We start from the raw sequence: 22,471 nt of genomic DNA, 5'->3' as shown, positions 1-22,471 counted from the left end.
AGGAATGCTTTGATGGTGTTTCCTGCTTGGCAGGGGGTTGGACTGGATGGCCCTTGTGGTCTCTTCCAACTCTATGATTCTATGATTCTATGATTCCCTGTACAGATGCAACATTATTGTGATGGCTGCATATTGTGTTTTAACTGGAGGCGCAACCATGCCACACACACACACCTTCCCCAGAAGGCATTGCAGAAGCAGGTCCCTAGAAGATGTGATGCCCAGCACACGCATGAAGAACAGGGGTGTTCACATAGCTCGTGTGGTATAGCAATTAAAGTGCAAGACCTGGTTGACTAGTGTTTGAATCTCCTCTAAGCCTCAAAGCTCACTGAGTGACCTTGGGCCAGCCACTGTCTCTCAACCTACCCTATCTCATAGAATCATAGAGTTGGAAGAGACCACGAGGGCCATCCAGTCCAACCCCCTGCCAAGCAGGAAACACCATCAAAGCATTCTTGACATATGCCTGTCAAGCCTCTGCTTAAAGACCTCCAAGGAAGGAGACTCCACCACACTCCTTGGTAGCAAATTCCACTGCCGAACAGCTCTTACTGTCAGAAAGTTCTTCCTAATGTTTAGGTGGAATCTTCTTTCTTGAAGTTTGAATCCATTGCTCTGTGTCCATTGCTCCATTGCTCACAAGATTGTTTTGGAGTTTAAATGAAGAGGAGAGAGAGCTGCATAGGCCACTCTGTACTTGGAGAAGAAATGTGAGATACGAATGCTACAGATACATGGGTAGGCAAACTAAGGGCCGGGGGCCGGATCCGGCCCAATCGCCTTCCAAATCCAGCCCATGGACGGTCTGGGAAACAGTGTTTATTTCTCTGTTTCCCGAGATCCCACACAAATCTCGAGATTTGCAGGACAATATATGTACAAAAAACAAAGCCTGGAGTAGGCTAAAAAAGGAGAGAACAAAATGCAATGGTTGGTCTTGCTTCCATGGGGCCTCATTCAGCCGGTTGCCCTGCATCTTCAGGTGAACTGGAAAGTGGAGAAATGCTGTAATTACCTGCAATCTTCGTCATCAGCCCCATCCAGCATGCTATTATAGTCCAAAAGATCTGGAGGATGGTCAAATTGGGGAAGCTTGCAATAAAGATCGCTAAGAAATTGGACTGCCTTGTCACATTTCCCACACCCCACAGGATGGCTGATTTCAAATCATTCCCATCTCACAGTTCCCCCAATATGTCTCTGCTGTCTGGCTGCTCTGCTGGTCTTTGCAGCATCTGTTGAGAAAAAAGCAATCTTGGGCTGTCTCCCAATCCCACTCCACTGATAGATACCCTGAAATCCAGAAAGCCCTAACCTACCCCCCCATTTCCTGCCTTGAGCCAAGGGTGTCCCCTCCAAGATCCCCTTGAGAGAGGCTGACCATTGCAGTTCCGTTCAACCAAGAAAATCCCCAGCTCTCTCCATCCATCAACAAAGTCCCTGTTTCTCTGGGACTGAGTCCAGACTTCAAGTTGTCCTCTCTGCTAGGCTGGTCAGCTTTTTCTGAGTCAGTTCATAGGCAAGGAAGAGGGCACCATTGGACGGCAGGGCACGGATCACCGTGGGCATCAGCCCGCAGTAAAGAGGCATAAACCCTACAAGAAAAAGGAATAAATAAAACCATCTTATACCAGGCCACACTATTTGTCAATCTATCCCAATATTGTCTGCTTTGGAGGGCAGCTGATGTCATGGGCTGAGACAGAGAGGGGTCTTTCTCAGCACTTATTATTATTAAATTGTTGTTGTTATTAGTTACTTCTTATATGCCAAAATGGTTTCTAAGTAGTTTACAACTGTAAAAATCAATACATAATTAAATGCATATGAACAAATCCATTAGGGAATTAAAACATCCTCAATTAAAATATAAAAGAAAAACAATTAAGAAATGTGCGATAAAAACCATTAAAAGCAATAAAACCAGAAATTCAAGTTCAGGAGAATGCTTGCCTAAACAATTCTGTCTTCACGAACCGGCAGAATGCCCATGCTGATAGGTCCTCTTGTATTTCAGCAGGGAGGACTGGGATTGAACCTGATCGTCCATACCCATAGAAAGAGGCAATAACAAGGCAGTCTTTTGATGCCTAGTGGGGAACCTCTGACCCACAGTCTGAATTGGGCACCTCTAGGACACCCTTGTTTATCCAGTGAGGCCATTTTGGCCAACCACAGACACCTATGTTCTCAGGTCAGGCACATAACAATTGGGCTTGGCTGAAAGGGGTTTTTCAGACATAGCCCTTGTGTACCAGACTCTGCAAGCACTGACAGTTAGCTAGGGCTTGATGATTGGAAGGTCGGTGGTTCAAATCCCTGTGACAGGGTGAGCTCCCATTGCTCAGTCCCAGCTCCTGCCAACCTAGCAGTTCGAAAGCACGTCAAAGTGCAAGTAGATAAATAGGTACCGCTCCGGCGGGAAGGTAAACGGCGTTTCTGTGCGCTGCTCTGGTTCGCCAGAAGCAGCTTAGTCATGCTGACCACATGACCTGGAAGCTGTCTGTGGACAAACGCCGGCTCCCTTGGCCTATAGAGCAAGATGAGCACGCAACTCCAGAGTCGTCTGCGACTGGACCTAATGGTCAGGGGTCCTTTACCTTTACCTTTTAAAGAGTTCCCTAGCAGCAGCCATGCCATCAGCCTGCCTGAATTGTTTCCATTGCAGCTGGTTGCTTGACAAACTATACCATTAAGAACTGCTGCCCAGAGTTTGCTTTTTTTCTTCTTCTTCCCTAAGCCCTCCTCCTCCTCCTCTCCTTTTTCCTTGTGCCTTTTCCATTGTAGCCCTGAGGGCAGGGATTGTCTGACTGCTCTTCTTTGTAAGCCACTCTGGGAACCTTGCCAGCTGCTTAAGGATAAAGTTTTTTAATAATAATAATAATAATAATAATAATAATAATAATAATAATAATGTTTTAAATAAATAAATGTCTAGGAAGTACTTGCCTTCTGTACGTAGAATGTGTAAGAAGGAGAGCAGGAAACCATCTTGCCGCCCAGCCATGGACAACACCTGTATCCGTGATTTCACTGAATCAATGGGATAGACAGCCAGCCAGAAAGCAGCACCACCAATTCCACCACTCACAGTCACAGGGAGAGCACCTGCAAAAAGTAGGTGTAGCTTAAAGGTCACCGTTGTTGCTCAAGCAGATTATGTGCAAGTGCATCTAGGCCAGTGTTTCCCAACCAGTGTGCCTACAGATGTTTTGGGACTACAACTCCCATCATCCCTAGCTAGCAAGACCAGTGGTCAGGAATGATGGGAGTTGTAGTCCCAAAACATCTGGAGGCACACTGGTTGGGAAACACTGATCTAGGCAAGACCCACTTCTGGAACATTTCAGAAAGCTTAAGATGGGTTTACATAATAGCAGGCTCTCTAACAGAGCAGAATGGTGGTAAGTTTGATCCTGATACAGAGTTACGATTGACTCATAAGCCTTCTCGTTATTTTGTGATATTTTTGGTTAACTCTAATAAAAGGGACTTTGCAATGATGGGAGTTGGGAGTACAATATGGTTTCAGGGCACCAGGTTGGAAAAGGCTGCCCTAAGGGCCATGAATTGCTGAAGCAGAGATGGGGAACTTGTGAATCTAGCTGGACTCCAGCTCCCATCAACCTAACCATTGGCAATGCTGGCTGGGGCTGATGGGTGTTGGAGTCCAACAATTTTACGAGGGCTGCAGGTGCTCCCTAGCCCAGAGGATAATAACACTGGGCTAGATGGGCAATAATCTGAAGGCAGCTCTGTATTGGAAAGTTTTTAATGTTTGACATATTATTATGTTTTATATGTGCTGGAAGCCACCTAATGATGATGATGATGATTATGATGATGATGGATAATGATAATGATGTTGTTTCATGGGTCAGGCAAACTTTGTAGCCTCAGTAGTGGCCAAGTGATGACCAAGAAAAGGAACTTGGAACAGCAAGCTTCCTGCCTATCAACATTAGACAAGTACATCCACTATATTCTTTTAAACACCTGCTGAAAACTTTTCTGTGTTCAACAAATCTATCCAGACACATAAATTAAGTTACAGCCATTTCAGATGTTTCATTGATTTCATCCTTCATAAACGGTTTTATGCATATCTATTTTTAATTGCTTTGCACATCCTAATCATGCTTTATATATAAAGTCAGACTGCACGCTGCTTGGATACTTTCTTTGAGCAAGCTGTTTATGCATTTCAGAAATAAGCAAACAAAAATAAATGGTGAGGAGGCTGGCACAGAAGCAGGCAACTGCTTTCCTCTTTGGATCAGAGCCCTTCCACCACAATCACTGTGTCAGAGCTTCCCAGAAGGAAGGGGCTGGCATTCCCCAGAGGAATCATCAGTACATTCTAGGACATGCAAGATTCTGCTTGGGTCTGGCACCTGCTGGCAGAGTCTACGCTCTTCCAGAATCCCCTTCCTGCATTCCTGGCAGGCAGGCAGGCAGGCAGGCAGGCAGGCAGGCAGAGCAGCTGGCACAGGTGTGAGAGCAAGAAAGCCAATTCTAATGGAATCACTCTTCAGGGCACCTCTGAAAGGCAAACTGAGGCATGCCACCATACACATCCAAGAAGAAGATCATTCTAAGCAAATATATATTTTCTTTGCCAGAGTACAGTATTTACATTGGGGCTTCTCAAGACCTCCCATTAAACGCCCAACAGCAAGCTCTGCTGACTACCCAAATAGGACTAAACTGAACCCTTGCTATTGACTGTTGGATCTCCCCCAAGAGGGGACCCCTCCTCCAGGTGTCCTTTGTATTGTCCATTCAGGAAGATTTGTGTTCATGATGGTATTTAGGCAGTTATCTGCTGTCTTGCTTTCCATATACTGTACTGTACTGTTTGCAGCTGCAAAAGATGTTGGGATGGATATACTGTTTCATTTCCAAATCAGTGCTTATATTGTAACTTTCTACTGAAATGTTGTAAACTTTTTCTTGCCCAGCAGCGCAAAGGTATATGTCCAAAAAGCAATAATGCAGATCCCTGACCATTAGGTCCAGTCGTGACCGACTCTGGGGTTGCAGTGCTCATCTCGTGTTATTGGCCAAGGGAGCCGGCGTACAGATTCTAGGTCATGTGGAAAGCATGACAAAACTGCTTCTGACGGACCAGAGCAGCACACGGAAATGTCATTTACCTTCCCGCTGTAGCGGTCCCTATTTATCTACAGTGGTACCTCGGTTTATGAACACAATTGGTTCCGGAAGTCTGTTCATAAACTGAAGCGTTCATAAACTGAAGCAAACTTTCCCATTGAAAGTAATGGAAAGTGAATTAATCCGTTCCAGATGGGTCCGCAGCGTTCATAAACCGAAAATTCATAAACCGAGGTGTTCATAAACCGAGGTTCCACTGTACTTGCACTTTGACATGCTTTCGAACTGCTAGGTTGGCAGGAGCTGGGACCGAGCAACGGGAGCTCACCCCGTCGCGGGGATTTGAACCACCGACCTTCTGATTGGCAAGCCCTAGGCTCTGTGGTTTAACCCACAGCACCACCCACATTCCCCGATCTGTAGTTAGTTCACCACTAATGCACTATCATTGCATCAATAGCACATTGTAGAATACCCCTGCAAAAAGCTTACTCTGCTGGGTTACTGGGCAAAGCTGAGGACCGCGTGGGGAAATCCCCCTGCTCCCAGGCTTTGCTTACCCAGCTCCTCTTTTGACTGTCCAGCCTGGAGGAAGAAGCTTCGGCTGACTTCATAACCCCCAAAGAAGAAGAAATAGCCAGGCACCTCCCGTAGCCATGTGCTGGTCAGACCCTGGAAGAAACCCAGGGGGCCCTCTGAATGGAAGATGGTTTTCACCACAGCCCAGGTGGAACTATAAGAGGGGAGAGAAGAAAGTCCCATGACACATGGAGGGCACAGAGAATCCATATTAGGGGTAGGTTGAGGGCCTCATTTCCCAATGGGCAGCCTTCCTGGGACTGCATGCCTGGGTAGCTGGGACAACATATTTGACATTCATCTTTGTGCAGGAGGCAACAGGCTAGTCTTGCAAAAGCCAGAGGCTTCCAGGCACACTGTTGAGATGAGCCACTAAGAAAACAAAAGGAAGGTTATGAGCCATTAGGAAAGCCAAGGAGAGGGGAAATTAGAAGGAGCTCCTCCCTCAACTGTTAGTTAGAAAGCCAAAAGGCACATGTTTTTGGTTGACTATGATGTGAGCTAGAAGCTGAGGAAAGCAGCAACCAGAGGGCCAGAGACCCATGGCTGATTTCTGTTTTAACCCAAGGCTGCAGACAGTGCTTTTTTTCTAGGGGGGGGGGAGTGCAGGGGTACACATACTCCTAAACATTTTGTGAATCTTTGTTCTTTTGTCCATTTACTGTATTTATTCTTCCCAATTTGAACTATTAAATGGTGATTTTCTTGAGTCAAAATGAGAGTACCCCTAAACATTTTTTTAGAAAAAAAGCACTGGCTGCAGCTATGGGAGACATGAGAGCCTCTTAGGGTGTTAATGTTGTGAGCCCCTCCTTCATAGGCTCAGGCTGCATATATGTGATAAACCATACATCTTAAAGACACCCAGTCTTCGCTGTGTCTGTAAAGGAAATCCTGGGTGAGTGCTTGGATCCCCTGGAATTTCACACCACTGTGGAGGCTGGAGTGGCATACAGCAGTACATTTCTCCACTCAGGCAAGCAGGAGGCATTCTTGGATTTCAAGGACACATTGCAGCCAGGCGGAAAAGCTGGGAGGGGTGTGGCATAGGAAGGAGGTGTGGCCTATGCAGAACTCCTGGGACCAGACAGAGAAATCAAGGAAGCCTCTCTCTCTTTCTCAATACATAATTCACATTTGGTATCCTTCCCCAATCTGGGACCTTCCAGATGTTCCAGCCAACAATTCTAATATGACAATTCCCATGAATTATTATTTTTTGGTGGGGCGAGGCATGATTGTTTAAAGTGGTACAATACTGCTTTGAATGTGTAGGGCAGAGGGGGCCTTAGATGGCTTCCCCTCTCAAAGGATTAAATTCACATTAGATCTTGAGAGTTATAACTGTAGTTTCGGTTGGCACGCATTTCTAAATTATGAAACAGCTTAAATAAATAAAGAATTTGCTAACCATATACCCGTGTTTCCCCTTTTTTAAGACACCGTCTTACAACTTTTTTTTCTCAAAAAAACACAGGGTGTCTTATTTTCGGTGGGGTGTCTTTTTTTTTTAATTACCTGATGATGATAAGATATAGTTTGCATTTCTGTACATTACATTTCTGTACATTAATTAATGATGATGATAAGCTATAGTTTGCATTTCTGTACATTACAAAAAGGGAAGAAAAAAAGAAGAAAAACTGGCTTAGGTGGTCCGCCCGGCCCGGCAGGGCGCTCCAAGCGCTTGGCGCTGCGCCGGTTCTGGGCGGCGGGGAGGCAGGTCTCCTCGGCTGGGTCAGGCGGAGACCGCTGGCTCGGGCGCTCCGCCCGGCCGACAGAGCGCTCCAAGCGCTTGGTCTTGCGGAGCGCTCGACGCGCTCCATGCTGCAGCCACTGGTTCTGGGAGGCGGGGAGGCAGGTCTCCTCGGTCGGGCCAGGCGGAGGCAAGACCGCTGGCTCGGGTGCTCTGCGCGCTCGTCGCTGCAGCAGCTGGCTCCAGGCACCGAGCCGGCAGGCTTCCTCCTGCTGCTGCTGCAGCCAGCGTTCTGAGTCCCGCTGGCTGGTTGGGGCGCTCGGCGGTCTCTCTCCACATGGCATGGAGGTATGTCTTATTTTCGGGGTATGTCTTATGTTTAGCAAATGTTTAAAAATCCTGCCATGGCTTACATCGATACATCGAATTGAAAACGCCATGGTGGATTTCACCCATTGAGGCTCATGCAATTAAAAAATTAAATTCTGAGAGAAAATGGCCCACATATAAACAATTAGTAGAAGAGCATGTAGAGGATTATAAATTAAAGACATATGAAGAACTAAAATGTTTCGGCATTAGTAATTGGCAGTATATACAATTGATTAGCATTTTTAGAGCAGATAAAAAAATAGGGTTTGCAAGAGAAAATTCAAATTTTGAAAAGGAAGTGATTCAAAACAATAAATAATTACTTTCTAGAACATATAATCTCTTATTGGGGTGGGATTTAATTGAAGAAGAAACAACTGAATCAATGATTAAATGGTCTAAAGATCTCGGCCAAACAATTCAAATTGATCAATGGGAGAGATTATGGAGTCAGGATATTAAATTCACGGCATCCTATAACATAAAAGAAAATTTTATTAAAATGTACCTAACACCATTTAAGACGGCAAAATTTACAAATTAAAAAACAATTTGTGCTGGAGATGCAGTGAGGAACCTGGCACATTTATACATATGTGGTGGACGTGCCAAGAAATAAAAAAGTTTTGGTCAATGATACATGAAGAATTAAAGAAAATCATGAAAAAATCAATAAAGAAAAAACCAGAGGTGTACCTATTAGGATTATTAAATGAAGAGATTCCCAAAAAAACACAATAAAGTGTGCTTATATGCATGCACAGCAGACAGGATTTTAATCGCTACATATTGGAAGACATCTAAAATACCTACAAAGGAGGAGTGGATTAGTAAATTCAGCGAGTATTTATTAATGGTCAAATTGACAGCAGCTTTGAGAAATCAGTCGAAACAAAAATTAAGAAGTGAGTGGGAATGTTTTGATGAATACATAAAGAATTATTATGTAAGAGAAGATATGCTCTCATGCTTAGAATAAAAAGGTATGAAGTTTGATAAAAGATAAAAATTGGAGATAAGGAAGATAGGGGGATAGGAAAATATATAAAAACAGAATGCATGCAAAGAACATACAGAGGAATAAGTAATTAATTATACTTGCAGAACTGAAGTAAAATTGGAAACAAAAGTCGAGGAAACAGCGGAGGGAAGTCTGAGGGGGGAGGGGGGAAAATACTGGGGGTGAAGGGTAATCAGGGTTTTCTTTTTTTTCCTATTATTATTATTTATGTTTATTTGGATTTATTTGATTGTAATTTATTTTCATTATTGTTTATGTATGATTTGTATGATTTGATTGCTTTTCAATAAAATTAAAGAGAGAGAGAGAGAGAGAAATCACATGGGAGAGACGTCTCGGCACCCATTAGCCTGGATAACGAAATAGAGCCTCCATGCTGCGAGGCAGTCTACCTCCGAGTACCTGTGCCTCGACAAAGCTGTCTGCCCTGTGACCTTCATCTCATGGAGAGCTTGCATCCGGCACTTCACCAGCTCTGTGGGGCACAGAACCATGGAGGAGAAGACTGATGAGATGGAGCCGGCAATCGCGCTGTGCAAATCACTGAAATAACCCGAGAGAAGAATCCTCAGAGGAAAGCGAAGACCAGAGGGCGGGGGGGGGGGAGCCCACAGCTAGGGAACAGCCTCCAATCCTCCCATACTCTATGTATTCATTTGCCTTTCGCCAGCAGAAGAAATGAGCTGATTAAGTCAATAAGCCCACTCAAACCTGGTGTCCTCCAGAGGTTTTGGGCTGCAGCTCTGACTGGGAAGTCTGACCAAGCTGGGGAAAAGGATCCTCCCAAAGGGATCCTACCCAGAGCAGCCTCCCACCCAACCCTCCCTTTGTATTCTATTCTATTCTATTCTATTCTATTCTATTCTATTCTATTCTATGCTATGCTATGCTATGCTATGCTATGCTATGCTATGTCAAATATTTAAAAGAAACTAAAGCTGCAGGATTTAAAACCTCAAGGATTTAAAACCTAAAAGAAAAAGCAAAACATCTGAGAGGTATTCAGGGCACAAGACCTCCTGAAATCAAACAGTTCTGACCAGGTGCCTGAAACTCAGAAGGGACTGTTCCTGTCTAACTTCCTCCAGAGGGGATTTCCATAGAGTTGGGCCACCAGTCATAGAATCATAGAATCTTAGAGTTGGAAGAGACCACAAGGGCCATCCAGTCCAACCCCCTGCCAAGCAGGAAACACCATCAAAGCATTCTTGACATATGCCTGTCAATCCTCTGCTTAAAGACCTCCAAAGAAGGAGACTCCACCACACTCCTTGGTAGCAAATTCCACTGCCGAACAGCTCTTACTGTCAGGAAGTTTTTCCTAATGTTTAGGTGGAATCTTCTTTCTTGAAGTTTGAATCCATTGCTCCGTGTCCGCTTCTCTGGAGCAGCAGAAAACAATCTTTCTCCCTCCTCCATATGACATCCTTTCCTGAAGCTATGACTCACCCTGGGCGTCCAGTGGTGGCTGGTGTCCATTGGGACTCATAGGGCAGACAATGTGGAGGCAAACAGTAGGGTGAGCCAGAACTGAGGACAGGCAGAGCCAACTAATTCCAGGTTTGCCCCCATCCACCTCCCTGCCTTCTCACGAGGCCCAAACTGAGACCGAGGAGGAAGATGGCAGGCGAGCCCCACACCTCACCCATCCCACCCACCCTGTGCTTGGCTGTAAGCAACAATGCACCACTGTTTATATCAATGTCTCAGAGCCTCTGGAAGAAGAGAGGGGAAGAGAAAAAGACTGTACCTGAGCTCCTGGACATTGCCCAACCCAAAGAGCTGCCTCACCAGCTGCTGGCAGAACCCGTAGCAGGCAAAAAGCACGGCGTTCTCCGCAATGTTGGCCAGCAAGGCTGGAGTGGTGCCTTGGTAGAGCCCGTGCATGCCCTCCTTCTGGTAGGTCTTGACTGAGCAGTCAAAGAAGCCCCGGTACATTGTTGGGAAGGTCTGCATCTTCACTTTGATGGTGTCAAAAGGCTGCCCGGTCACCACGCATGCCACACCACCTGCAAAGAGCCACCCCACACCAGGCAAGGTCACTCGCTGGCTCCTGAAATACAGGGTGGATCAAACCAACTGTATCGCAGTACCCACTTTGCCAAAATGTACCCATGAAACATGTCAAGGGATGAGCATTAAAGGAGCAGCACTCACACACTCTCCCCATTCTATAAGGCAGGCGCCCCCAAACTGCGGCCCTCCAGATGTTTTGGCCTACAACTCCCATGATCCCTAGCTAACAGGACCAGTGGTCGGGGAAGATGGGAATTGTAGTCCAAAACATCTGGAGGGCCAAAGTTTGGGGATGCCTGCTATAAGGCCTGCTTCTGTTCTAAGCTGCTATGATGGAAATGGGACATATTAGGGGGCCTCTCCCATATAAACTTGTCAAAGCATTCAGATCAAACATCTCAAGTCCCATGTCCATAGCTGTCAAGTTTTACCTTTTCTCGTGAGGAAGCCTATTCAGCATAAGGGAATTTCCCTTTAAAAAGGGAGAACTTGACAGCTATGCCTATGTCCCCATAGCTGTTGGCATCTCTTCAGTGCCAGGATGACCTATATATTTTACCTAACTAAGATTATGCTACTTTGCTACTTACTAGCATGCTGCTAAACTTCCTGTGGCTAGTTTGGAGTTGGTTTTGGTCTGTTTTTATGGTATAATGCAGGGGTGTCAAACTCAAATTCATCGGGGGCCGCATCAGCAGTTTGGTCACCCTCAAAGGGCCGGTTGTGTCTGTAGGACTATGTGTCTACTCTTTATTATCATAAATTATTGTCACTGCATTCAATTATTACTGTTTTTTGTAATAAGGTAAGCTCATTCCCGCCCCCACGCGGATCACATTCCTGCGTCGTGGCGCGTGTGTGGGAGGGGATGTAAACTAGGGAAATTTGAACAAAAGGTGGGGATTGACGGCTTCCGGGGGGGGGGGGCTCAACTAAACCTTCGGCAGGAAGGAGAAAGCCACTGCTGGGATTAAAAACCTGCAGATGGAAAGAGGGCTTCCCTCTCCTGCCCTGCGCACACCCAAACCCGGCTAGGCAGGATGCCACACGCTGCAACCCACCCCATGCTTTGGAGAGGGGCAGGAACATGCGGTGCAGCGCCAACTCCCTGCTTTGCTTTTGCATCCTCCCTCCTCAGCGCCAGAGTCCCTTCCCCTCGCGCTGAGGGAGGGCAGCGGATTTCCCGAGAAGGAAGGCGGTGGCGGCAGCCCCAGCGGACGTGCATCTTCACCTCAGAGCTGCTCTTCCCCCCCACCCGCGCTGTTGTCATCTTCGCCGCCGCCTCTCCCTACCGGGACTGCAGGCAGAGGAGGCTTGAAAACCTCCCCCCCCCAAAAAAATTTCCCCTCCCACCTACTCAAACCGCGAGGCGACTCCATCTGGAGCCCTACATCACGAGGGGCTGAGAGGAGGCAGCGGCAGAGCGGGAAGAGCAGGAACCCGTGCCGCCGCCGTCGCCTCCCTCCCGGCCGCCCCCCGGGGAGCAGCTCCGCCGGAACTGAGCAAAAGCCAGGCATCCTCCCAAGTGTCTATGAGGAGAAAACGGGTGAAGAGGGAAGAGAAACCCGGCTCCATCAAGAGAGCGGCTGTTGCGCTTCGCCTACTTCCCCCTCAGGCTCACTCCGCGTCCCTTTTGCCCGCTCGCTCACCCACCTCCCGGATGCAGCCGAGGAGAGGAAGGGAAGCGGCGGGCGGCGGCTCCCCAGTGCCGCCTCACTCGCTCTCGGAGACAACAGCAAAGCCCGCCAAAAAAAATTCCAGCGCTGCTCCGTCCCGGCACCAACTTTGCCGGCGGCGCCTGTAGGGCTTTCCTACCTCCTCGGCGGGCTTCCTCCTCCTCCTCCTGCATCTCACTTCCCCGTCTGGCCGCTGTGCCACCGCCTCCCTCAGCCTCATTCGAAATTGAAATTCCCTGGCCAAGGCCGTCAGCGTGGCTCCAGAGCCCTGGACTCCGCCTGCAGCCCCGCCCCCGGTTTTGACCCTCGGCCAATCGCAGGCTCCAGAACTACTGTCAGCGGCTATTGTCGGCGGCGGCTACGTGGGCCACATGACGAGGTCTGGCGGGCCGGATTAGGCCCCCGGGCCTTGTGTTTGACACCCATGGTATAATGTGTTTATATTTGTGTGTTACATGCGTTGTAAGTTCCACGGAGACCTCCAAGTAACAAGCAACTGATAATAAAAGAACAGCAATGAAGCTAAAGCTGCAGCAATCTTGCCTCCATTCTTCTCCCTGCCTTTCCTTCTTCTCTGCCTTGTGTTTATTGCTGGCCAGCCATGAGAAGTGGAGTCTTTTATGTGATGGCACCCAGACTGTGGAATGCCTTCTTGAGGCACCTTTGCTTTCACCATTGCTGCTTGCTTTGCCCAGAGCACTTAATGCCCATTTATTTCATCTGACTATTTCTCTGCCGACTTGGAACATCATCTGTCAATGGCTTGGCGATTCTAATTCGTCTCTGCTTGACTTCACCTGTATTTATTTATAAAACCTACAAACAGCTTTTCACCACCAAAGTGGTCCCAAAGAGAGATTCAGAAAGCGTGACAAGGAAAACAAAATTACAGTTTGAATGTTAAAACCAGCAGAAGTACATGCTGTAACGTACGAAAGATAAGACTTCAGAGCAGACCTGACCAAAACCTTTATTTTCTTGGATACATTTTGTGATGTTTTAGGGATATCTTTAGTGGAAGAACAGAGATTATCCTGAGATCATGAGACCTGTCTCTCTACACCACCTGGGAGGGAAATTCGGAGGGTGGTGTTGATAACAGGCTTTGTATGCAATATATCCCAATTTATATATACCCTCTTTAGGGAAGTCAGCCTGGCACCAAACTTGTCCGCATTTTTGCCACAGAAATACTTTTTTTTGTTTTTTTGGATGTTTGGGCAGCATGGATAATGGGATATTGTATTGTTAAGTCTGTTTTAATGTTTACGTGATTCTAAAACTGTGTTTCTTAACCTAAACCCAGCTGGGAATAAATAAATGAGCTGAGGAAAGTGGACGTGCAGAGATCTCTGCACTTAGTCTTAGCCACAAAACAGATTTGACAGCAAGACCCTGTAGGGTAGCAGCAGGTACCTGCCAGCAAGCCCAGTTGTCATAAGTCAGCTTTCACCAGATGTTTTGGACTACAACTCCCATCAGACCATTTGCAATCCAAAGCATTTGGAGGGCACTAGGTTGACAAAATCTACCTTACACTGTTGCTAGTTCTATACATCTCTTTCCCTTCAGAGCAGACAGCTAGAAGCCAGGCTGGGCACAGGCCCTGCCAGATGTAAACCTATATATAACACTACAATAAAAGACCAAGCAGATCTCCATATACTTGCATGCACACACTCCTCACATCCAAGACCCACCAAAGGTCTCCACTTCCCATGGCTCTTCTCTGAATCTTGCTTGCTTTCCTGAACAGGCATTGCCTCCAGTACTTGCTCAGTTTTAAGGGAGGGGTGGGAAACACTTTCCAGTTAAGGACCGCCATTACCTTTTGGACAAGGCCACATTCAAGTGGTGGGCAGACCAGAGGCAAAATTGGGTGGATCAACCAAGGCAAGCTTTGCCTTTGTACAGACAGAAGCACTTAAGGCAGGGGCAAAGCAGGGCTGGTTAGGGGAATGGCTGGGAGTGGGGATTGTGGTATGGGGAAAGTCCCATGGGTCAGTCAGAGAGGCTTGGAGCTCCCCCTCCTAGGTTAAGAGTTCCATTCTTCCCTACACCTGCCATTGATCCTTGGTCTCCCATCTAAAGGGATACTTCTTGACCCATCCTCCCAGCAGCTCTCTATCCTTCAGGCTCACCTGCTGCCCCTGCAGTGAGGTCGATAAGCATCTGCACCAGCGGGTGGACTCGGGCTTGTTCGGTAGGCATCTCAGCACACAAATATTCAGGTGCAGGTGTCCCCAAAAAGACTGCAAGAAAGACTGGAGGGGGGGGGAGAAGAACATCAATAGTGTAGTGGTTAAGTTTTGAAGCAACTCATCATGACGGCCCCTATAGCCAGTCAAGGAGAGTCCAGAAATTCAGGCAGCTGTGCTGATCCATTATTATTATATAGACAAGCGCAGAAGCATCATTACATAACATAACACAACACAACACAACACCCTGTTTATTAGGACCAGCGTGCCTGCAATCCTAACAGTTTCCTGGGAGCACTATTGAACTTAGAGGTGCTTCCTTCCCATTGAAAGGGTGGGCTTGCAAAACACACAGAGCTTTAATGAAAGACCTTCAGCTAAAAGGCAACCTTATGGGTTGTATCCAATGGTAGTCACATTCAAAGCAGACCCAATGAAATTTATGAATCTAGTTCCATTTGTTTCAGTTAGGTCTGCTCTAGGTATGACCGTGGGACTTAGAAAAGCACGTAAACGTGAAAATAAATGTTACTATTCAAACTGTTAGCATGAAGTAGGAACCTCACTGAACAAAAGAAGTACCCCAACTTTGCTTATTTTTCACAGGCTTCTGACTACTTCTAAGCTAATCTGTTGCAAACGCACTTGAAAGCTTATTACGCCATGTAATTGCTAGAACAAGGAGGATCTGCTGTTCCATATGACACCAGTGCCTGGCATTAATTACCCTGGCAGTCTAGGAGATGATAGCATTACCTCAGCTTGGGGTAAATGTTCCCAGATCTGCACTCCTACACCACTGAAGTGCATTGTCTAAATAGGCTCCATCCTGCCCTCACAACCGAAAGTTATGTAAATATCTGAGTAACAGACCTGTAAGGAAGGGGAGATGGAGAAGCAGGATGAGGTGTCCTAGGCAGCTACCTGAGGTAGGTAGATGAGGTGCAAAAAGTTAAAGGGAGCCAAACAAGGAATGTGAGTGGGGGTGGCATTTCCATTCTGTCTTGTCCCTTCTTACCCAGCCCAGCCTTAGCCAGCTAGTCAGCAGACAGCCAAATACTCTTCAGGGGGAAAAGGCTGCTAAATTTTCTCCCAGCTGGGCTCCTGGGCATTTATTAGCTCTATGCAGCAAGTGGATCATTCCCCATCTAGACAGGAAGCATTCACTGTTGAATTTCTAGCTGTTGCACAGTTGTGTGAGGCAGATTCCTTGACACAAATATATACATACTACATTTCCAGAGGTTCTTTAAAGTTGGTAAAATTTGCTTTGTACAGGTCTTCATCCAGTGCCATGAAGTTGTCATAAAAGACTTAAGGGGAAATAACCAGACAGCAACTGGAAAATCCTGTCAGAAAACTGATGAAGGCTGTTACAAGGTCCCTGGGACAGCTAGAAAACCAGGCTGCTCTCTTGTAGGTTAATTGCTCTCTCATCTTTTTGCCATAGGGCTGGAAATGCCAATCTGAGTAGTGGGGCGCAGCTGCAGAGCTGCACCAACAGAATCTAACTACAGAAAGGTGGCATGAAATTATGGTGAAGATTGCTACAGTTTGCTCTTTGGTCTTTAGAATACCAAGAGTCAGAGTACAGTATTGAGAGACTTTGGGTCATTTTACAAGCCTGTAGGAACCTGCAGGGCTGCTACAGAACACTGAAACCAACAGGATACAGACAGGTACTGTGGGACACTAGGCCATTCTCCCAAATGTTACCAAAAGCACAAGCTTCTTGAGGCCATCCCAGGATACAGCTTTGGGGAGAATGGTTATCACCACATAGGTGGACTCTGCTGCCTGACAAGCTCATGTTTCTTGGGTGAAATTCCAGGTGCTGATTACAACTGCCCAAGGCTGGGTGCCAAGTTACCTTACCTACCCTTTGCTTCCACTCTTTAACCTACTTCTATGCATTTGCAGAAAGCATGGAACATAGGTGCGCTGCAGTGTCGCCAGGCAGCCTCAGTACTGTAGTACGATTGCCCACTAGCAGCTATTTCTAATAGGGACTGACAGATGTTTTAGATTCTAGCTCCCATCAGTGCTGTTTTTTTCTGGCGCTTTGGCAGACTATGATTGGGTGTAACAGCATTCGTTTTTTAATCCGTTCTGTGCTGGGTTTTTTTGCGCTTTGGCAGACTATGTTGGTGCTGCATGTTAGTTCCAGCGAAGGTATTATTCGTCATTTATTTCTGTTCTCTTCCCCCCCCCCCAAAAAAGTGCAGCAGCTTCGGGACACCCCCCCCCCAAAAAAGCGAAGCAACTTTTGCACCCCCCCAAAAAACCTCCAAAACCTTGGTCAGCAGCTCCCCCCAAAAAGCTCAACAACTCTGGGCACTTTGTGATAAATAAGGGGTTTTTGGTTTGGTTTGGTTAAATAAATAGTTTTTGGTTTATTAAATACACTTATATATTACAATTATACATTTTTGTTATTTAAACTATAAATATCGCGAAATTATGTTTTTTTCTCAAAGTGACACACCACGCGAGTTATGCTCAGGTTTTTTTGGCGAATTTTGACACACCAAGCTCAAAAGGTTGCCCATCACTGCTTTAGATGGAGGATGAATGATGTATTGATGAGAAATGAAGAGATTATTAAGAAGGCCCAAAAGACCCTAAAGGATTATTTTGAAATAAATTTGAGCACAGAGACAGATAAAAGGGTCATTTGGAATGCAAGTAAGACAGTGATAAGAAGATTTCTGATACAACAGAATGTGATTAGGAAGAAACAACAAAATGAGAAAAAAGAAAATATTCTGTCACAATTGAAATAAAGAGAAGTTGAGGTGTAATCCAAAAAATCAGCAGACCCAAAAAAGAAATTAAGTTGTTGCAAGTACAGTATTCACAATTAATAAATCAGGAAATGGAGTGGAAGATCAAAAAGAATCTGCTAATAAATGTGGGAAATTATTAGCATGGCAATTGAAAAAGAGACAGAAACAACGTACAATAACCAATATTAAGATGGAAGAGAAGACTATTGAGAACCCAACAGAGATAAGGAAATGTTTTCAGAAATTATAAACAGCTTTATAAAAAGGATAAAGAGCAAATGGACAAAATAGAACAATTCTTGGGCAAAAATGGAATGCAAAAGATTCCAAATGATAAGAGATCAGCACTCAATTATAGGATTACAAAACTGGAAGTAGAACAAGCCATAAATCAACTGAAAATCGGCAAGGCACCAGGACCAGATGGATTGACATCAAAATATTATAAGACGTTGAAAGATTGACTGGTAGAACCGTTGGTGGATGTCTGCAATAAGATCTTTGGAGGCGACAAAGCACCCGAGACCTGGCGAGAAGCATATGTAACTCTGATCCCAAAACCAGACATGGATAGAACACAAATGAAGAATTATCGTCCAATCTCCCTTTTAAATGTGGATTACAAAATTTTTGCAAGTATGTTGGCCTCAAGATTGAAATGGGTATTAAATGACCAAATACATCATGATCAGGCAGGTTTTTTACCTGCAAGACATATGAAAGATAGTATCAGAAATATTGTTGATGTGTTAGAAAGATTGGAAGTAAAAAAGAATACCAAAGCAATGTTAATTTTTATAGATGCAGAGAAGGCATTTGACAATGTTTCTTGGAATTTTATGACAAAAAAATTGGTAAATATGGGGGTTGGACAAGGGTTCATTAATGGTATAAATGCAATCTATTCAGAACAAAAAGTGAAAATTGTTAATGGATACCAAAGACCAAGGAGGTTTTAAAGTTATATTTTGAAGCAGCAGCCTTCTGCTGGATGAAAGAATGGCTGTTACTCGATAACACTGATGTATTAGATCTGGAAAATGATGAATCAGTGAAATTACAGAAATTACAGGGCAAAAGACATGGGTCATAACATTATGATGGAGGACTGGGAAAGGTTGTGGAAGAAGAATATAGTTTACCATGTGTAATGTTTTAAGAGAAAATATGATGAAAATGATGTATAGATGGTATCTTACACCGGTAAAACTAGCTAGGATTTATCATAAACATGATAACAAATCTTGGAAATGGTGAAAGTAGAAGGAACTTTTTACCATATGTGGTAGACTTGCCCCCAAGTAAAGAACTTATGGGAAAAGATTTATAATGAAATGAAAAAAGTGTTGAAAAACACCTTTGTTAAGAAACCAGAAGCTTTTTTATTTGGGAGAGTTAGAGAGGAAATACCTAAAAAAGATACGTTTTTTTCTGTATGCCACAACAGCGAGAATTTTACTGGTTAAGAATTGGAAGAGTGAAGATCTACCTACAGCGGATGAATGGCAGATGAAGATGATTGAATTTATGGAACTGGCCGAACTGACCAGCGGGAAGAGTCGGTGGAAGAAGATTGGAGGAAATTCAAAATATATTTAAGAAATAATTGCGATATTGGATAAGATTTGGAAGTGCATGGAGGTTGTAGAGGAGGATTTGTAGAGGTATTATAGTATATTAAGATTTAGATATAAGCGTTAAATAAGAATTGAAATGTTTGTTAAGGAAGTAATAAGAGGTGAAATATGTTAGTCAAGGTAAAAATAAGATAAGTCAAAGTATGATATAGAAATTACTAAGGATGATATACAATGAAACGCAGTTAGGAGGGACATGAGGAAGTCAACAATGTCAGAACATATGAATGATAAATATGGTTCATTTTTTTGTGTGTGTGAGTGTTTTATGTGATTATTTTTGCATTTTTGTTTTACCGGTATATGTCCCCCGTCCCCCCAGTTTTATAAAATCATTATTATTATTATTATTTAAAAAAGAACTTCTTGTTTATGCTAGTGAAAATAAAGAAGATTCCTGATGTACATAGTTATTGGGCCAGAAAGAAAATACACAGCTGTGGTTAACGCTTCAGCAGAACCCATGGTACAGTATACATTGCTGCTGTGCTCACTGCTACACATGCCATTATCATCATCCTTTCCCACCAAGAGCAGCTTGGAAGGTGGGGCTATTAAAAATTCCTCCCTTTTGCTACATGACCCTTAGCAGAGAGCGGAATTTTAAAGCTACTGTACTTAGAAACTTGCCATTTCCCAATAACTGCAGGCAACAGATGACCAGATCATGTGAAAGCTGGAAAGAGAAAATCACAGCCACACTTGTACCCCTTCTACAGAGCCTACAGCACACTTTCCAAACTGTGTTGGCTGCAGTGTCTAGGTGTATCACATGAACACTCCCCATGCTCCTCCCGGGGCTGGAAAGGGGTTAGTTTAACCTCCCGTTTGCTAGTAAAACTTGCTGTGTCGCAAAATGATGCCAGTCTAAAAAGGGTGTCACCAACATGAAAAATATGGAAAGCCCTGGCCTAATGGATCCATTTTGCCAAGGGCTAGCTATTCCAGCTAACAGCAGCTTGCCAAAGAAACCGGGAATAGGTTTGGCCCAGTCCTCATAAGACAGATCCTTTTTGCTGGAGATGCCAGGATTATCTTTTGCATGCAGAACCTATGATCCAGTATCCATTCCTTTTTACTGTTTAACCTATTGCAACTCCCATGTTCCTACAGCTCTGCACAAAATGCTCCATAGCTTGCATACATGTTGTTGTTTAGTCGTTTAGTCGTGTCCGACTCTTCGTGACCCCATGGACCATAGCACGCCAAGCACTCCTGTCTTGCACTGCCTCCCGCAGTTTGGTCAAACTCATGTTCGTAGCTTCGAGAACACTGTCCAACCATCTTGTCCTCTGTCGTCCCCTTCTCCTAGTGCCCTCAATCTTTCCCAACATCAGGGTCTTTTCCAAGGATTCTTCTCTTCTCATTAGGTGGCCAAAGTATTGGAGCCTCAGCTTCACGATCTGTCCTTCCAGGGAGCACTCAGGGCTGATTTCCTTAAGAATGGATAGGTTTGATCTTCTTGCAGTCCATGGGACTCTCAAGAGTCTCCTCCAGCACCACAATTCAAAAGCATCAATTCTTCGGCGATCAGCCTTCTTTATGGTCCAGCTCTCACTTCCATACATCACTACTGGGAAAACCATAGCTTTAACTATACGGACCTTTGTAGGCAAGGTGATGTCTCTGCTTTTTAAGATGCTGTCTAGGTTTGTCATTGCTTTTCTCCCAAGAAGCAGGCGTCTTTTAATTTCGTGACTGCTGTCACCATCTGCAGTGATCAAGGAGCCCAAGAAAGTAAAATCTCTCACTGCCTCCATTTCTTCCCCTTCTATTTGCCAGGAGGTGATGGGACCAGTGGCCATGATCTTGGTTTTTTTGATGTTGAGCTTCAGACCATATTTTGCGCTCTCCTCTTTCACCCTCATTAAAAGGTTCTTTAATTCCTCCTCGCTTTCTGCCATCAAGGTTGTGTCATCTGCATATCTGAGGTTGTTGATATTTCTTCCGGCAATCTTAATTCCGGTTTGGGATTCATCTAGTCCAGCCTTTCGCATGATGAATTCTGCATATAAGTTAAATAAGCAGGGAGACAATATACAACCTTGTCGTACTCCTTTCCCAATTTTGAACCAATCAGTTGTTCCATATCCAGTTCTAACTGTAGCTTCTTGTCCCACATAGAGATTTCTCAGGAGACAGATGAGGTGATCAGGCACTCCCATTTCTTTAAGAACTTGCCATAGTTTGCTGTGGTCGACACAGTCAAAGGCTTTTGCATAGTCAATGAAGCAGAAGTAGACGTTTTTCTGGAACTCTCTAGCTTTCTCCATAATCCAGCGCATGTTTGCTATTTGGTCTCTGGTTCCTCTGCCCTTTCGAAATCCAGCTTGCACTTCTGGGAGTTCTCGGTCCACATACTGCCTAAGCCTGCCTTGTAGAATTTTGAGCATAACCTTGCTAGCGTGTGAAATGAGCGCAATTGTGCGGTAGTTGGAGCATTCTTTGGCACTGCCCTTCTTTGGAATTGGGATGTAGACTGATCTTCTCCAGTCCTCTGGCCATTGCTGAGTTTTCCAAACTTGCTGGCATATTGGGTGTAGCACCTTAACAGCATCATCTTTTAAAATTTTAAATAGTTCAGCTGGAATATCATCACTTCCACTGGCCTTGTTATTAGCAGTGCTTTCTAAGGCCCATTTGACTTCACTCTCCAAGATGTCTGGCTCAAGGTCAGCAACCACACTACCTGGGGTGTACGAGACCTCCATACATAGCTTGCATACATAGGAAACTGCTTATATTTCCGCCACCCAAAGCAGAATCACAGCCTCCACCCCCCTCCTATCCCACCAGTGCATGGGACAGTTCAACCAGTAGAGAATCCTACATACCAGAAATTGTTTCTGCCGCCAGCAGCTCTGCTGTAGTAGAATCTTGCAAACAGCACCACCCACCAGGCTTGCAAGCTTGAACTTTGAGCAGAAACTAATGTCCCCTTCCCCTCCAGCACACCCTGTTTATATAGGGCCCAGGTTCTTATGATAAGAGGTTAACCAGTCTGGCTCTTATCTTGCATCATTAAGCTGGTTCAGACAACAGTTGCTACACACTGCATTTTTTCCATCTTCAGGTATAAGGCAAGAGCAGAGTTGTGGGTGTTGACTGCCTTATACTTGCTTCCAATTGCTGTTTGTGTACCCAAAACATTATAGAACCAGAGTCCACATTGTGCATACTACAGTAATAATCCCAAACTGAAGACTAGGATAGCTGTGTGAAATTAGTAAAACACTCTTGCTTCTGCAACCTATCCACTTTCCTTTCTCTCACCTTCCCTTCAAAACAATTTTTCCAGCTCTAAAAGGAGCAACTTGAAAGTTGAGTGGGACACTTTGCCCACAAACTTCCTCCCCTGTAGCAACATGT

The 22,471-nt window shown here is 45.0% G+C and overlaps 1 protein-coding gene across 2 annotated transcripts; it reads right to left on the bottom strand.

Moving 5' to 3' along the window:
- Positions 1 to 806: 806 nt before the first annotated feature.
- Positions 807 to 22,047, bottom strand: LOC148686505 (mitochondrial ornithine transporter 1-like). Of its 2 annotated transcripts, XM_088665131.1 has the most exons (7): positions 21,937 to 22,047; positions 14,620 to 14,742; positions 10,537 to 10,795; positions 9,189 to 9,329; positions 5,679 to 5,851; positions 2,953 to 3,111; positions 807 to 1,598 (listed from the first exon to the last, which is right to left on the bottom strand). In XM_088665131.1, exons 2-7 carry the CDS (start codon positions 14,687 to 14,689, stop codon positions 1,471 to 1,473), a joined length of 930 nt encoding a protein of 309 aa, XP_088521257.1. In that variant the 5' UTR covers positions 14,690 to 14,742; positions 21,937 to 22,047; the 3' UTR covers positions 807 to 1,470. The 2 variants fall into 2 exon arrangements, with proteins under 2 accessions (XP_088521257.1, XP_088521258.1); XM_088665132.1 differs by lacking the exon at positions 9,189 to 9,329 and having other exon boundaries at positions 1,330 to 1,598.
- Positions 22,048 to 22,471: the final 424 nt, after the last annotated feature.

Source organism: Zootoca vivipara, chromosome Z2, assembly GCF_965207765.1.
Source record: "Zootoca vivipara chromosome Z2, rZooViv2.hap1.1, whole genome shotgun sequence".
Taxonomy (NCBI): Eukaryota; Metazoa; Chordata; class Lepidosauria; order Squamata; family Lacertidae; genus Zootoca; species Zootoca vivipara.
This window is presented reverse-complemented; position numbering and strand designations above follow the sequence as displayed.

Bases quoted from the DNA above. Each gene is read 5' to 3' on its own strand.
- LOC148686505 (XM_088665131.1), bottom strand. From the start codon at position 14,689: ATGCCTACCGAACAAGCCCGAGTCCACCCGCTGGTGCAGATGCTTATC. The intron at 9,330-10,536 runs GTACAGTCTTTT...GGGTTATTTCAG, and splicing joins GGCAATGTCCAGGAGCTCAG to TGATTTGCACAGCGCGATTG. The intron at 3,112-5,678 runs GTAAGCAAAGCC...TACTTTTTGCAG, and splicing joins ACAGTCAAAAGAGGAGCTGG to GTGCTCTCCCTGTGACTGTG.